The sequence below is a fragment of the Mesoplodon mirus genome, assembly GCF_964341445.2.
Source record: "Mesoplodon mirus genome assembly, chromosome: 12".
Lineage (NCBI taxonomy): Eukaryota > Metazoa > Chordata > Mammalia > Artiodactyla > Ziphiidae > Mesoplodon > Mesoplodon mirus.
The window spans coordinates 514,254-531,347 of NC_138988.1; the positions used below are offsets into that span (position 1 = coordinate 514,254).

A 17,094-nucleotide genomic window follows, 5' to 3' on the forward strand; every position below is an offset into this window, starting at 1 on the left:
CCTTGACCCCAGCGGCTGTGCTAATGTGGCTGCACTGTGGTCCCCACAGCCAGCTCCTCCGCACGTGCGTGACCTTCATGGGCCGATGCCGGCCACCTGCCGGCACCCCGTGCTCCACAGGCGCGGCGGCTCCCAGCATGGCAGGTCCCGAAGCGCCGGCTGAGGCGCTGGTTCCAGGTGGGGATCGTGTGGATGCTGTCAGCCACCCACGGACGTGCCTGACCGGTGGGTCTGACTGCGCCGGGCCAGACAGGTTCCCGGAAGCCAGTGCCCTGGAAGCAGCCCCGCTGGCGACGCAGGGACTGGGTGGGGAAGGAAAGCCGGGCTGCCCGGTCCCTTGACCGGGACAGCTCCGGGGCGTGCTCCCCACAGCACGGCCCGCGGAGGACCTGGCAGGACTGGGCGGAGTTGCCCACCGTGGGGACGCCACGTGGAGGGCCTCTTTCCCCCCTTCTCACCTCCCACCCCTGCCGAGCCGCGGGAGCCGCTCCCAAGTAAAGCATCTCACAGCAGCACACACCTGTCGGTCGTCGGACTGGCTGAGCCGCCAGGAACCAGGCGGAGAGGGCGAAGGCTGGTCAGGTCCCCCCAGCACCGCGTCTGACCACACACAAGCGCGAGCACACGCGGACACGTGCGCGCGCGCACACACACACGGGCACGCAGGCGGCCGTCTGGCCCCAGCACCACTCCCCCCCACACGCCCCTCTGGAGCAGGGCAGCCACTGTCTGCTCGCTCCTCCTTCCCTGTCAGACTGAAGCCCACCCCCCATCCCAGGCTGGGGCTGTCCACCCTACCCTTCTCTAGTCCCAGCAGCTGGGTTTCCATGACAACACTTTGCATGATAATGGCTCTCCTGAAATCTGGAGAAAAGCCTCCTGGAAACAAGGCGCCCCTTCCCAAGTCTGGGGTCTGGGTTCCCAGGAGCCCGCTGTCCCAGTGGGGATTGGGTTTTCTCTCCTGGGGGAGAGGTGGAGAGATGGGCCAGGCTGCTCCCCCGGAGGGCTTCGAGGGCTGCCTGGGGCAGGTGCCCCGGCGTTGTGGCAGAGTGTGCTGGCCGTGAGGCTGGATGGCCCCACTGGGCACACTGAGCACCTGGACGAGGCCACGCGGGAAGCCCTGGCCTGTGAGCCCCGAGCACAGCGTCCTGAAGGCTGGGCCCCACCAAGGAGTCCTCCTGACCCTGACCTGCCACCGGCAAAGGGCCGTGTGGACAGGGCAGCTCTACACCAGCACAGGCTAGGGGCCTTTGCAGCCTCTGATGTGGGACCAGGGTTGTTACGAGGACACCAGGGACCTGTCCGTGGCCCTGGACCCCAGCCCTTTGCTATCAGGTAAAGCTTTCAGCCCCCCTCCCCCGAGGAGCCAGGAGAGGGCCCTGGTCCAGGACGGGGCTGGGTCCGCACAGGAGATGAAGTGTCTGTTAAGCTCCATGCAGGACCTTGTTTAATGTTGCCATCTGATGGAGGACACATTGCCATCATCCCATTTTCAGGTAAGGAAACTGAGGCTCTAAAAGGTGAACTGCTCTGCCTGCACCCCCCTCCCCCCGCACGTGGGGAAGAGGTGGGGTCCGGGCTGTGTCTGGGCCAAGTGGCGCAGTCCTGGAGGGGCTGGGCGACGGGACCCCATGCCCACCGGGCCCCACCTGCAGACCCTCTAAGCCCTGGGCCTGGCCCTGCAAACTGTGCGGAGCCTGCTTCCCGCGGGGCAGGAGGGCCCTGCCGGGTCCGGGGCAGCCCTCCGTCCCGCTGCTGCTCCCCAGGCTGACTTGGGGCTGCCCCTCCCAGCCACACAGGCTGCCTCCCCGCTCCCGGCAGTGCCAGTCAGGGTACGGATCGCAGGGCCTGGCACTGACCCTGCCCAGGAAGATGCTGACGTGAGGGCCGCTGCCCACCCCCACAAGGCCAGCCCCCCAGCAGGGAGCCTGCAGCCAGAAAGGAGTGGGTGAGCAAACCCCCCAAGGGGCCGGCTACTCACCGGGCTGCCTGAATGACGCCAGAGCCGGGGGAGATGCTGGCTATGGTCCTGGCTGCTGTGTACCAGGTAAGCACTGGCCCCAGGGCCGCAGGGGCCAGGCCCACAGGCTCATTGCAGCATCAGAAGCCCCTGGGGTCACAATCAGTGACACTGCAGCCCCTAAGCCACGTGGCTTGGAATCCAGCCTGAAGCCCTGCTGGCCGGGGCATGGCTGTGAGGGCAGCTGCGTGAGGGCTGGGCTGGAGGGCATCCCAGCTTCGAGGACCCCGGACGGGAGCACCCACACCTACATGTTTGGTGGCACAGCCCCCAGCCCTCCTTCAGACTAAGTGCAAGAGAAGGCCTAGAAATAGCGAACAACTCGCCCTGGCTGCAGAAGAGCTCCTTTTCTGGCTGACCTTGACTGAGCCCCAGCCGCAGCCCAGGAGCCGTCGGGCTTGGCCAACGCAGGGGAGTTCAGTTGGTTAGGGCGCAGCTCCGGGACCTGCTGCCCCGTGGAGGCCCCGGCAGGCTCAGAACCATCAGGGTCTCCACTGGACTAGCAACGGCGAGCATCCCAGGCCAAGGCGCCTGCGTCCCACGTGGGGACTAGAGGAGAGGAAAGGCAAATGGTGTAAAAAGCAAGGCCTCCTCCTGCCCTGATGCCCTAGGCCTGTATCTGCCAGTGAACACGTAGGGAGCGTGTCAGCTGGGGTCCCCGGAGCAGCCCCGAGATGGGGGTTCTAGTCGAGGGAACTGCCGAGGGAGGGACGCAGGACAGGGGAGGTCTGAGTGGCCGACTGGTCCCAGGGGAGCCCTGCAGGGACCTCCCCGGAGCTGTTCGTGCCCTCAGGTGGGGGCAGCCTGTGGGGCCTGGGCGGTCACGCCTGGCCTGGGGCCTGTGGTGTCCCGTCCCTGGGAGAGCAGTGCTGAGTCAGCACCTCACGGCGGTCAGGGGGCAGGAGGGCTGGCTGGGGACACCAGCCTGGTCCAGAGGTCCGTGCAGGCCCAACCTCGCGGTCACAGAAGAGAGGGAGAATGAGACGGAGGAGGAGGTCTGCAGAGATGGCCGTGCTGTCAGGAGACTCCCAGGAGCTTGGGAGGGGGGTGGATGGGTCCACACGGGCATCCAGGGCTGTGCAGGAGCCGGACTTCTCAGCAGGCTGTCCACAGCCTTAAGCCTGATTTAGGTTCCCTTGACTCTTCTCTGGCCACGGCGTCTTTACTATGGCTTAAAAGGAACAGCAGGGGAGCGTCGGCATGGGCTGGGGCCCAGGGCACTGTCGGCCCCTCTGAGCTCACACAGTGGTTGGGTCTGTGAAGGGCTGGGCTGGCCGTGGGCGTGCCAGGTGAGAGCCCGGCCTCTGCCCGACTCGCCGTGCCACCCTGGGCACACATGACCCAATTGCTCCACCCGCCTCTCTTGCTTTTGCCTCCCCAGTAGAAAGGCGAGTCTGTAACTGAATCCTGTGTGCGTTACTCTGGGTGCCCAATCCCCGTGCCCCAGCCCCATCCACAGATGGTGCTCCCCAATTGGTTCCTGGCTTACAGCTTCTTTTAAAACGTATGCCCAGATGTTCTGACCACAGAGGCAGGTGGCCAGCACACGGCCCAGGAGAGCACTGCCGCCTGGAACCCTCAACGTGGTGCGGGGGGGCGGTGTCTGCTCCCAAGAAAACAAGCTTCCAAAAGGGCCCCGGGTGGGCCTCCCACCTCAAGGGCCTTTTAGATGCTGACAGGGGTGCAAACTCAAAAGGAATCTCCTAACATCACCTGCTCACTTACTGAACCCGACTGTAAGGAAACAGACTGAGGACAGAGCCACTTAAATAGTTTTAAATTACGTTTCACATAATACAGTATTGAGAACTTTTTAATATTATTCTTAAGACCAACATGAGAAGTCCGAGCAACTCTCTCTGACGTGAGATATTCTGCTCAGTCCAGTGACACGAAGAGGAGAGTGGCCAGGTGGTCACTGCTGGGAACCAGAGAGGGTGAGGCGGTCTGCCGGCGGCTGCACACGTGCCCCCAGGAGAAGGCGACGCACTCGTGCTCTGCGGCAGCTACGGGGGCGTCCCAGACGCCCATGCACTGAAGATGCCCACTTTAGAGTCAGTTTCATAAAAGAAAATATTTCCGTGGACTCAACAAAGCAAGGGGATAAAAACACCAGCAACCCGGAACATCGACTTAGATGAGTTGTGTGATTAAAAGGTCTGTCGGGGGAGCTGACAGGGAAGAGGTCAGTCTTGGCTCACCTGGCGGCTCCGAGCTAAGACGTCAAGGACGCAGCGTGGCTGCCCCTCCCTGTCAGCCAGGTGGGGGGACGGCACTGCTGCTGTCCCGCCTCCTTGTCCCCACGCTGTCCCCGGGCTTACCCGAGAGCGTGCCGTCTTCACAGAAACGGCCGCGGGACAAGGAGAGCGGCAGCAGCGGCTTAGCCTCAGCAGCCCTTCTGCGTGATGTCCAGCCCCGAAGACTTCGTGATCTCCAAGGTGGTGAACACCTGCCCACGGGGAGGAAACAACACGAATTCACACTTAGTCGGTACTTGAGCTCTGCTCTGAGAAAACACGTCCTGAATGTGACATCCACGTCATCCTTTACGGCATACAAAGCAGTTATTAATATAAAATTCGTCTACTGACAACATGCTTTATCACAGTTTTCCAAACCGCACCGAGTCCATGTCTACAAGCTCCTGTGTCCGTACCTGTGCACACGTGGGGTGGATCCCAATGGTGTCGTCCAGCAGCTGCTTGGTGAGCCCACATTTCATGGCGGCTGCAAATCCTTGGGTGATCTCACCGGCCTTCGGTCCAAGGACGTGAAATCCTATCACCCGATCCTTTCAAAGGGAAGCCAGTAGGTTAAGGATCTGAATAGGAATCTCGTCATCCCAAGGTCACCGTTGACACTGACAGCAACTCCCACAGAAAAGCACCTCTAATGCCGAACTGAGCAGAGAACACCACCATGAAACCGTGCCCTGCGACAATCTGTTAGGTGAGCCAGTCGATGCACGTCCTGTGTTAACACGCACTCACATTTACCAGAACGAGCAATTAACCTGCTGCGCGAACGAGTCTGTTGTCTGATGGATATTTCCGCGTTACACTGAGATAGCGCTAAACGACAACACGACGAATCCCAGCTAACAGCCAAGGCTGGAATTCGGCTAAGAGCTGACGCAGCAGGCGCTACTCCCAGCCCAGGATGCGGGCGGCCAGGCTCCGAGCCGGCTCAGCAGACACCGAGGAGTGGCTGGCGGCCCCTGCTCCCCACCCCAGGGACCGCGAGCCGCAAGGACGCGCATGCAGGCCCGGGGGACGCGGGTGCGTCCCCGTGCACTCCCAGCACTCAGGCTTTCCTCGGTCCATGTTTTCTCATCACTTTTCTGCATCCAGAGCTTCAGGGTTAAAGTGCACAAGGTGAAGAGAGGGAGCATGACAGGCGGCAGGCGTCTGTGCCCCCCACTCTCCGGGCACCCGCGGCAGGTGGGCAAACGGATACCCCGTGAGCTGCGCTCCCAGGGGGCCGTGGACGGGAACCTCTGAGGGGTGCACGTGCAGCAAAGTGGGAGAAGGAGTGGCCCAGAGAGGGGGAAGCCACTTATTAATGAAAGTGAGGAGCTTCTGAGAGATGGAAGCCTGTGCGTGGTTTTCAGCGTAGCTCCAGGAAGACAGTGAGTGGTGGGGTGACACTCCAGAAATGGAAATTGGGACAAAAGTAAAAGAAAGGGGCGGTAGGTTACCGCTCACTGACAGTGCACCTGGCCACCCAAGCGCTCTGATGGAGATGGACAGTGGGATTAATGTTGCTTTCATGCCTGACAACACAGCATCCTCTCTGCAGCCTGTAGATCAAGAAGTAATTTGGACTTTCAAGTCTTATTATTTAAGAAATACACTTTGTTAGGTTGTAGCTGCCATAGGCAGTGATTCCTGTGATGGATTTGGGCAAAGTAAATTGAAAACCTTCTGGAAAGGATTCACCATTCTAGATGCCATTAAGAACATGTGCGGGACTTCCCTGGGTCCGGTGGTTAAGACTGCGTGCTTCCAGTGCAGGGGGCGTTGGGTTCGATCCCTGGTCGAGGAACTAAGATCCCATGTGCCTCACGTGCATGGCGTGGCCAATAAAAATTTTAAAAAAAGAACACTTGTGATTCATGGGAAGAGGTCAAAATATCCAAATTAAGAGGAGTTTGGAAGAAGCTGATTCCAGCCCTCCTGGATGACTTTGAGGGGTTCGAGACTTCATGGAGGAGGGACTGCAGGCGTGGTGGAAACAGCAGGGGAACAAGAACTAGAAGTGGAGCCTGAAGATGGGACTGAATTGCTGCCATCTTGCGATGAAACTTGGGAACGGATGAGGGGCTGCTTCTTATGGACGAGCAAAGAGAGTGGTTTCTTAACACGGAATCTACTCCTGTTGAAGAGGCTGTGAAGACAGTTGAAACAACAGCAAAGGCCTTAGGATATGACACAACTTCGTTGATAAAGGAGCTGCAGGGTTTGAGAGGATTGACTCCAGTTCTGAAGGAAGTTCTGTGGGTAAAATGCTGCCAAACAGCATTGCTGCTCCAGGGAAATCATTCATGAAAGGAAGAGTCCATCAGTGCGGCAAACTTCATGGTGGCGTTGTTCTCAGAAATGGCCGCAGCCATCCCAGCCTCAGCGGCCTCCATCCTGATCAGTCAGCGGCCGCCAGCACTGGAGGCGAGACCCCGCACCAGCAGAAGGGCTACAACTGGCTGAGGCTCAGGTGATGGTCAGGGTTTTTTAGCATAAAATTAAGGTCGTACATTGTTTTTTTAGACATAATGTGATTGCACACTTAATAGACTACCGTATAGTGTAAACATAACCTTTATAAGCTCTGGGAAACCAAAGAATTTTGTGGCTCATGTTACTCAAAACTCGAGTTATTGCAGTGGTCTGGAACCTAACCACAATACCTTTGAGGTATGCCTGTATTTCCAAATGTACACAAACATACGCCTTACATTTCATCACTGATGACCCAAATTTTCCCAGACCCTGTAGTTCTAAACTGCCAAGTTAGACAGCTCTGGAGTGACACATTCCGATGATTTTGAAAAGGTAAGCCACTGCCCAACTGTCACTCTTCAAACACAGTGCCCGGGTAACAGTTTCAAGGATCTCCCCCTGGCCCTTAGAGCTGTCTTTAAAGAGATTATAAAGACCCAAATACTAGAATAAAAGCTTTGTTTTAAAATCAGAACATTCCTGCTTCCAACCGTATGACGTACCTCGTCGCATTTATTGCAGATAATCTTTGCGTAACAGGTGTTGCTGTCTCTGCAGGCCACTGTCCACTCGAGAGGCCAGAACAAAGTGTGGTAGACCTGCAAGAGAGAGGCCGAGGTCGGTGTCCATGGAGACCGCTGCTTGACAGCCTCCTTATTACACAAAGACGACAATTTCTGTACCAGCTCTCAGAAATGTAAACTTGCAGGATCCCAGCTTATGAATCTGCCGGGAGCACCTGGGCAAGCTCCTACGTGCCAGCTGCAGAGTGTGTGATCTTTGCTTTCTCCGATTAACTAACTTTGGTCCTCAAGCACCTAGAGGGCTACTCTCCAAGCAGCCAACGCTCCAGGCCCTGTGGGGCTGAGACAGTGAAGAAAGCCTTAGGTCCTGCCCTCCATCGGTTCCCACGCCTCCTGTGAGGTTCATATCCAAACCAAATCTAGGAGAAGCAGAAGCCACAAGGCAGTCCAGCCACCCACGGTATGAGGAACACTGCCCCCGCCACCTGAAGGCCCCCCAGAGCCCAGGGTACCTCAAAGGCTCCCAACCTGCTCAGGCCTCAGGGACGCACTGCACACCGTCCGCCCCCTCATCCCCTCGGGGCAGCTACATGTCCCGGTGGCCCTACGCCTAATCACTCCACACAGAAGGCGGTGGATCTGTGTGCACTGCCGGGATGAGAATGTGTTCTCAACTATCCCCCCGCAGGGGAGGGGTGGAAGTACGGGCTCTTTGTTCTTTAATATGATTATGTATTTTACAGTTGGAATACTGTCTTTATTGTTTTTATAACAATGACACAAGGTTATTAAAAGAATAACACAGTACAGAGGATTACAAAGAAATTGGGGAAAAAATCCCACTGTCCAGAAATAACCATTTTAAAAGTTAAGGAAGCATCAGTGGTTAATGCATACGTAGTTAAAATGACATTTTTATTTAAAACACATCATAGTCCACAGCTACTTGTAACAAAAAACATTAGATTTAACATGAAACATTAGATTTTTTTTTTTTTTTTTTTGTGGTACGTGGGCCTCTCACTGTTGTGGTCTCTCTCGTTGTGGAGCACAGGCTCCGGACGTGCAGGCTCAGCAGCCATGGCTCACGGGCCCAGCCGCTCCGCAGCATGTGGGATCCTCCCAGACTGGGGCATGAACCCGTGTCCCCTGCATCGGCAGGCGGACTCTCAACCACTGCGCCACCAGGGAAGCCCAAAACATTACATCTAATGCGTACTGAACAGAAGAGAAATAAACTCTTCCTCATATTTTAATACAAACTTGTCAGTCTCCGTGGCTATTAGAAACAGAAGATAAATGCTTCTTCATCTCAAGATAGTATTCCTAAAATACACCCCTAACGTTAAGAAAAGAAATGGTGCCAACTCCAAGCTTTTAAACAGGATTTCTGAAACTGCAGGCTCCTGGCTTTGATGCGCCCTGAGCCCCTGCACCCACACCTCTTCCCACCCTCCCGCTCCTTTCCTCGTGTGTGTTAGGTGTGTTTTTCCTCCTAGTACTTGGAAGATTTTACTTAAGTTTCTGATCCTTCTGGTTCTAAGTGGGTGTGAAGTGTGGACCCAACTTCATATTTTTCCTGAATGCTGTCCCCTTAGACTCCAGCACCTTTAAATGAATGTCCTTTCCCACAGATTTAAAATACCACCTTTACCACCCGTTAATTCTTCTAAGCACTTGAGTCAATCCGGGCTCCAAATTCTGTCCCACTCACCTTCCTGTCCACCTGCGTGCCACTCCGGCACAAGTCTAATTACTGTGGTTACAGGATACAATTTAGTCTCCCCCCAGGACTCTCCTTATTCAGAATCACCCTTGGGAATTCCCTGGCGGTCCAGTGCCTACGACTAGGTGCTTTCACTGCTGAGGGTGCAGATTCGATCCCTGATCGGGGAACTGAGATCCCCCACGCCGCGTGGCAAGGCCAAAACAAACAAACAAACAGTCTCCCTATGATTGTCTTTTTTTAAAGTTTTAATCTTTTAATCAAATTATGCACACTAACGGCAAACTTTCAAAGCTCTGTGATGAACGCAGCCACCTGGGCCGCCCCGGTGCCCTCTTTGATCAGTCGGCACAACCACGTGCACGTCCTGCGTGCGGTCGTTCGCCCCCGTGCTTCCACACGACACGCTTACGCTGCTCTCACCGGACTCTCCTGTGCTCGGCTTCACTTACTGACTCACCCTGTTGAGCAGGAGGATTTAACTCGTTCTTTCCTGGCCCCTGCACTCTCATCCCCACCCTCCCAATTATACTCAGATTTGCAGCTAGATGATTGGCGGCGTTTCCTTTACTAGGTAGAAGCTGTTCACAGAGAAATGGGCATCCACATGCAAAAGAATGGAGTCAGACCCCTACCTCACACGTGTACAAAAACTAACTCAGAATGGATCACAGACCCAGACGTAAGAGCTGAAAACTGTAAAACCCTTAGAAGAAAAAACATAGGCATCAATCTTCACGACTTTGGATTAGGCACTGATGTATCAGAAGTGACATCAAAAGTACATGTGGCAAGGGGCTTCCCTGGTGGCGCAGTGGTTGAGAGTCCGCCTGCCGATGCAGGGGACATGGGTTCGTGCCCCAGTCCGGGAGGATCCCATATGCCGCGGAGCGGCTGGGCCCGTGAGCCATGGCTGCTGAGCCTGCGCGTCCGGAGCCTGTGCTCCGCAACGGGAGAGGTCACAACAGTGAGAGGCCCCATTTCAAACAAAGAAACAAACAAACAAAAAAAAACCAAAAAAAAAAAAAAAAAGTACATGTGGCTTGCAACAGAAAACAAAAAAGACATATTGGACTTCATCAGAATGAAAGATTTTCGTGCTTCAAAGGGCACCATCAAGAAGGTGAAAAGACAACGCACAGAAATGGTGAACATTTTTACAAATCATCCCTGTGGTATCTTACTAAGGTCTGGATGTACATTTCCCTGATGATCAGTGATACTGAGAACTTTTTCATGTGCTTATTGGCCATTTGTGTATGTTCTTTGGAGAAATATCTATTCAGATTCTTTGCCCTTTAAAAAATTGGGTTATTTGGGTTTTTTTTTATTGTTGAGTTGTAAGAGTTCTTTAGATACTCTGCATACAAGTTCATTATCAGAGAGATGAAAGTCCACCAGACTTTACAGCATTAATTTTGTGAACCAATTAATCTTTCTTCTTACGCTGTCTTATTGTTTCTACCCTCATCTTCTTTTCACCTCCATTTCCTCATTTAAAAGAAATTGTATGTGTATTTATGAGAGGCTTCCTCATTCCTTTATATAGTTGGAATATTAAAAAAATACGAATAGATCAAATTTTCAGTCCTGTAAAATGCAATAAATAAATGTACAGACTAGGTGAGTTGATCTGCAGTGAGCCTTAGGAAAGAGACCTTAAAGTAACCCCACAAACCTGGGAACCCTTCCTACGGAGACATCCCTTTACCTGGGGTACAGCCTCCTGCATCCTTCCTCTCACGTGCCTGCCGAGCTTAATTTCTCATTGATTTCAGAAAGTTTTAGAACTAAGTGTTAAATCCGTAATTGTTACCATCACTTTTCCAAGACCCAAGTAAAATTTCACCACTGCAAATGGGTGGTTCATTATTACCAGAAGTGAATTATAAACGGATCAAATAATGTCCTCTAAAATGGAAATTTCTCACTGAAAACACACCTAAAGTAGCACCGTCGGTCATCATTCTGGTCCCCCACCCCGGAAACATAAAGGAGAGTCTCAGGAAGTCATTCGGCCATTTAGCGCGGGAGCCCCAGTGCTGCGCTTCAGAGGACTCCCCGTAACCAGGGGAGGGCCTGTGACTTCGACTCACTGGCTTCAAACACCCAGTGGTCCTAAACCTCTGACTCTCTTCACCTCCCCTCCCCTCCTGTGTGGGGAGGAGGTGCAGGGAGAAGCCACTTGAACCACCCGCTTACGAGGCAGTTAGGACCAGACGGGCAGGAGAGGAGGGAAGGTGAGAGCCCCTTCGGGGCGTCTGAAGAGCCCCCAGCAGGCCGACAGCCCCGGACTTGCCCCTCCCCTGAGCCCGCGGCGGGCGGAGGGTCCTGGACCGGGTCCTGCCTGAGTCTGGCTCCCGTCACGCCCAGCGGGAGGGGGTGGACAGCAGACCCAGCCCGGACCAGCGAACGCCCCTCATAATTTGTAATTGAGACGAAACACAGTGAGTCAGTTCCTCCAAAGACCAGAACCACGGGTGACCTCGGAGCAGGGAAGGGCCACATTCTGCCGCTACGTGCATTTCTGATCCTACAGGGACAGCAGTGCCTGCGCACGCACACGGACCCCCACCAGGAAGAGGAGGAGCTGACACGTCTCCCAGTTCCTGGTTCCTACCGCTTCCCAGGGCCTCGGACACTCCCGCGCCCCCAGTCGCACAGCGACCCTCCCATAAGCCTCCTCAGGCAGACGCCTGTTGCTGTAGCTCAGAGCCCTGACGCACACAGCACGTCCTTGTCTCCCCAGCTATGTAATTATTACAGTCTGCTACAGACAGGGTTCACGTTATTGAATTTCCAATTTCCCCGAAGTAGGAATACAGTTTCCTACAATACAACCATTACAGTAACTCGCAAAACTACAGAATAAAAAGTGGCTGAAGACAAACCGTGGATTAAAAGAGAAGGTCTGGGGCCTCCCTGGTGGCGCAGTGGTTGAGAGTCCGCCTGCCGATGCAGGGGATACGGGTTCGTGCCCCGGTCTGGGAGGATCCCACATGCCGCGGAGCGGCTGGGCCCGTGAGCCACGGCCGCTGGGCCTGCGCATCCGGAGCCTGTGCTCCGCAACGGGAGAGGCCACAACAGTGAGAGGCCCGCATACCGCAAAAAGAGAGAAAAAAAAAAAAAAAAAAAAAAAAAAGAGAATGTCTGCACATGCCACAGTCACACCACCTTACTTCCAGATTCTCCTTCCGGTACACCTCCACGGCTTTCTCCTCCGTGTACCCGCAGCAGCCGTACTCCAGGGGCGTGAACACCACGGTGGGGGCATTCATATAGTCACACTGCAAGACAAACCAGTCACGGTCTTTTATCTTGTGGTACTTTTTACAGGGAAAATCCATACGACGCACATTTGTAAAAGGAAGATCAACAAGCATGGTCCCGTGCAGGTGACCCTCACTGCCACCGTTTCAGGGAACGGAGTCACTGAGCAGACGGGTGCACCCCGGCTCCGGGGCAGGGACCACACGCTGCCATTGCACCGGGACCTGGGCCACCGCAGCCGTGCACATGACCGCGCCCCCGCACGGATGAGCGGAGAAGCCGCTCAGCCGCGCAGGGCAGAGTGAGTGGCCCAGCCCGCCCCAGGGAGACAGCCACGCGCATGGAGGGCCGCCACACCGCGGGGCCCGGAGACGGGACCCTTGAGGGCCCTTATCAACCTGGGACAGAGCACAGGAGGACATCACGGGAAGGCTGCAGACCCTGAGCCCCACACACCGGCCCCAGCAGCCCTGCATCCCGGGGCGCGAGTGTGAGCACAAGTGCACGCCTGTCTGGAGACTGTGACAGCGCAGAGAGAAAGCGTGTGCGGGGCCGAGAAAGGGGGCGGGCAAAGCCAGAGAGGAAGGTCACTGTGCTGCCCGCCCACAGCTCTGCAAGGGCAGCGGTGCCCACTGCACGACGTCCCCCACCCCGCCAACAGCTCACAGGTGACTAGCTCAGGGGAGACTCCAACCCAAAGGGAGCGACCGGCTGCCCGCACTGCATGAGGAAACAGGAGCTCCGGCCATCACATTCTTCCCTCTGTAAGATGTGAACTAGAGGCGAAGGGAGAGGCTCCCAGGGGTGAAGCCCCTGGGTGGTGGTTGGACGGGAAGAAATGCTCAGGCAGAGTGGTGGGCAACCGGGAACCCCACCGTTTCGGGGCCCAGAGCAGCCGCGAGCCCAGCCCCACCCCAGCCTGCTTCTCCCTCCAGGTTACTGTGCGATCCTCACGAGAAACCCCGCCGACGTGACGGCCTGAGCGAGGCGCTGCTTTGTGGCCCAAGAGGAAAGCCAATCACACACCACCGGGCGTCCCTGCAGCCGGTGGACAATGTGGACACCGCGCGCCAGCCTGACCCTCACCTTAGGCCCCGACACGTCGTGTTCCACGACCTGCAAATCACGGACCAGCCAAGCATTTGTTCTCTTTTTTCCAGCATGGCTACAGAAACCCACAGAAGCGCGGACGGCTGTATGCAGCAGTTCCTGACCTCTCCTAGGTCCTCGGTTGCTCATCAGTCTGGCCATCAACCCTGCACCCCATGGCTCACAGGGGACGCCTCATTCTCAGCAGATGCTTTTCTCCTGCTTCATATCAATTGAGGAAAATCAACAGGAAACTCCCCAGCTTCCCCTCTCACCTAAAGCACATCCCACGTCTTGAACTCGGACCTCCACCTGAGCTGGGCCGCGCCTCACCCCACCTGCAGCCTTCCTCCCGCCCTGGTCCTCTGACCTCTCTCTGCACACGCGCTGCCCTGTCTTCTCACCTCTCTGCCCACCGCCCCTGGGATCCGCTTCTCAGGACCTCAGGCAAGTGCTGTGCTTCCTGCAGCCCAGTGCTCACGCCCTGCGGAGGGGACACAGCTCCCCAGCCGTTCACAGCCCTGCCCCCGCCGAGGCCAGCAGGGCCACGCCTCCGTGTGCCCACGAGGTCTCCACACACGACCTCGCTGGGCACCTGGCGGTGAAACACAGCACACGGAGTTCCTTATGAAGAAGCCGGGCCCCAAACATCTCACCTGAACCTGCTCATGCAAAGCATCAGGGAAACCCAGGATGCGAGACACTCTGCAAGAAGAGTAGCCTGGATACGTCAAAAAAACCGTCACAAGGGCTTCCCTGGTGGCGCAGTGGTTGAGAGTCCGCCTGCCGATGCAGGGGACGCGGGTTCGTGCCCCGGTCCGGGAAGATCCCAGATGCCGGGGAGCGGCTACGCCCGTGAGCCATGGCCGCTGAGCCTGCGTGTCCAGAGCCTGTGCTCCACAACGGGAGAGGCCACAGCAGTGAGAGGCCCGCGTACCGCAAAACAACAACAACGACAAAAAAACCCGTCATGAGAAATAAAGCAAAGAAACAGGTAAACAGAGGCAGGGGCTCTAGCAGATTAAAAGAGACCTAAGAGCTTGAAAAGCCAGATGCGCCGGGCGATGCGCACATGTGCCTGCGGGTGATGCACTTCGCTCACTTCCTCAGCGTGGAGATGGAGCTGTGGTTATGGAGGGAGCACCCGTGCTCTTAGGGGCACTTGCTGAAAGTGTTTTCCGGGGCAAAGCGCTGGCCACTCACTTCCGGAAGTGCCGCAAAACAGTCTTCGTGCTGAACATCCGCATACTCGGAAATGCGGGCAGGGGGATGACACGGCATTAACACCTGCAAGGCCCGGGTGGGACGTCCATACGGGTGATTGTTACTAAACTTTCTGCAGTTTGACACCTTTCTGAATAAAACGCTGGGGGACATAAAAGTTCCATATTGCGGCCTCCCAGATTTTTGATGATCTGGCACCAGATTAGCTCCCAGACTCTTCCTTCCCAGCTGTGGGACCCCCTGCTCTGCCAGCACATGCCAGGCCTCTCTCTGCACTGAGGCTGGGGCAGCACAGCAGGCCCCCTGAGCCCCACCCCCATGCGGCACGGCCATCTCCCCCGCTGCCTTCATCTGCCAGCAGCGCACGGGTCCCTGCTCTCCTGACGCGTGGGGCTGGGGGCTCCTGAGACCACCCTCGGCCCCAGCAGACAGAGCCCGCAGAGCAAGAGGCTCGTCTGTGACCACAGACTGCGGGAGGTGGGGAGACTGCAGGGGGTGCCAGATGCACCGTCAGCTGTGCGCCAGCTGAAACAGAGCCCGGAGCCCGGGGAAGCAGGGTGGCTAGACCAGGTCCACAGGCTGAGCAGGCGCAGAGGCCGGCCCCTTCCGCCCCAGGCCGCAGGGCCCTGCCACCCGGTGGCTGAGCAGCATCCACCCGGGACGCGTTTCCAGACCCCTCCAGTCAGAAGACAAGACGTCCCTACCTGGGCGCCCCCCAGTATGTCACCCGGTACAATGGCTTGCACATCAAGATACTCATAAGATATTTATTTAAAACCATCAGTAAACGGTACGGAACTGCAAACGGTTTAGGGGGAAGCTTCCCCAGCACAACAGGCACAAGGTGCCACCTGTACTGATTGTCCTCAAATCATAATTTTGATTTAGACATTATCTTAGAAACAGCAGTAAGAAACTTACCTTTTCTAAACGGCCCCCAAAAAGCCTTCGAGCCAGCAGCTTGCCCGCCTGCACGGCGACGGGCGTGAGCTCGGGCCTGCCCTCCACGGCGTCCCCGACGGCGTAGACATAGGGCACGCTGCTCTGTTCCACGTCGTTCACTGGGATTTTGCCAGTCCTGTGACGTTTGGAAAGAAAAAGATATTACGACGACACTGCCCTGCTGGACACGGACGCCTGGCCAGGAAGAGGCTGATTCAGAGAGAAACAGCCTGCTAAGCGCTCGGGCACCTGGGTCATCAAGTGTCTGTGGGCTCAAACAACTGGGGCACCTGCGGCTCCTGAAGAAACACCCTTCTGGCTGAAAAACCAGGCCCACTTTCTGGGCCTGGGTGCCAAAGTATCTCTAGATGCCCCCAGAGTCAAACCCATAGCTTTGAAATTTTTCTCTGTGCCTGATCAAGGACCTACAAATTCATTCTAAATCACAGAAAGTAGGTGAATACATTCCCACATTTAAAAAAAAATAACTGTTTAATGCATGAGATATTTAAGGAAAACATGAAGAGTTATCAATTGATTAATGAAAAAATTGATAATACAGAGCTGGCACAGTACTTATAAAGTAAATTTAAAGCATTGAAACTTTGCATGTTAGTAATTAGACAAGAGTCTCCAGGAGGTGATGTGTAGAAACGCTGTGCCCTGTGCAGTGCAGGGTCTTGCCCCGTGCAGCGCCGGGTCTCGCCCCGTGCAGCGCCGGGACTCGCCCCGTGCAGCGCTGGGTCTTGCCCTGTGCAGCGCTGGGTGGTGACACCCGGGACTCACTTCTCATTGACTTTGACACCAATCTTCTCCAGCCCGATTTTCTTCGTACAGGAGTCACGACCAATTGCTAACAAAACCTACATTTAGAGAGAGAGCAAAAACAAATGATCAACATCAGGAATGACAGAGGGGACCTCAATATGGATCCTTCAGATATTAAAAGGATAGTAACAGAATATTATGAACACCCTATGCCAATACATTTGACAGTTTAGATGAAATAGATTCCTTGAAAGACAGAATTTACCAAACTTGCACCCATACAAGTCTGCGTAACCCTATGTCATGGGCTGCATTGTGCCCCTTCCCCAAATCACGTTGCAGCCGTAACCCCAGAACCTCAGAATGTGACTGTATTTGGAGATGGGGCCTTTGCAGAGGTGATTAAGGTAAAACAAGGCCATTAGGGGGGCCTGAACCCAGTCCGACTTGTGTCCTTATATAAGAAGAGGTTTTTGGGACACACACAACACAAATGGGGGGTGATCACATGAGGACACACGGAGAAGGCAGCCGTCTACACGCCCAGGAGACAGGCCTCGGAGGAGGCCAGTCTACTCACACTTTGATCTCAGGGGTCTGGTCTCCAGAGCCGAGAGAAACCCCGTCTAGTGGCACTCTGTTATGGCAGCCCTAGCAGACTAAGGAACTCTATACTCACTACAGAAACTGAATCCACAATGTATAAACTTCCCATAAATTAACTCCAGACCCAGGTGACTTCATTGGTAGCGTCTATGGAACACTTAAGAAATAACACTAAGGACTTCCCTGGTGGCACAGTGGTTGAGAAGCCGC

General features: G+C 55.6%; 1 protein-coding gene across 4 annotated transcripts in view; it reads right to left on the reverse strand.

Annotated features, from left to right (window-relative positions):
• Positions 1-1,853: 1,853 nt before the first annotated feature.
• The window catches only part of TXNRD3 (thioredoxin reductase 3), a 45,553-nt gene continuing 30,312 nt past the window's right edge, over positions 1,854-17,094 (reverse strand). Inside the window, exons 11-17 of one of the 4 annotated variants that reach the window (XR_014295415.1) lie at positions 16,297-16,373; positions 15,490-15,646; positions 12,165-12,272; positions 7,239-7,334; positions 4,677-4,811; positions 4,342-4,469; positions 1,854-3,191 (exon numbers count right to left, since the gene is read on the reverse strand). Coding sequence is in view for 3 of the 4 variants with exons in the window: in XM_082637189.1 (XP_082493315.1) it covers positions 4,407-4,469; positions 4,677-4,811; positions 7,239-7,334; positions 12,165-12,272; positions 15,490-15,646; positions 16,297-16,373 (636 nt within the window). In the remaining variant the exon portion in view is untranslated. Of the gene's footprint in view, positions 3,192-4,304; positions 4,470-4,676; positions 4,812-7,238; positions 7,335-9,910; positions 11,895-12,133; positions 12,273-13,523; positions 14,632-15,489; positions 15,647-16,296; positions 16,374-17,094 lie in introns of those variants that run through there. The other 3 variants (XM_082637189.1, XM_082637190.1, XM_082637191.1) reach the window with 3 other exon arrangements.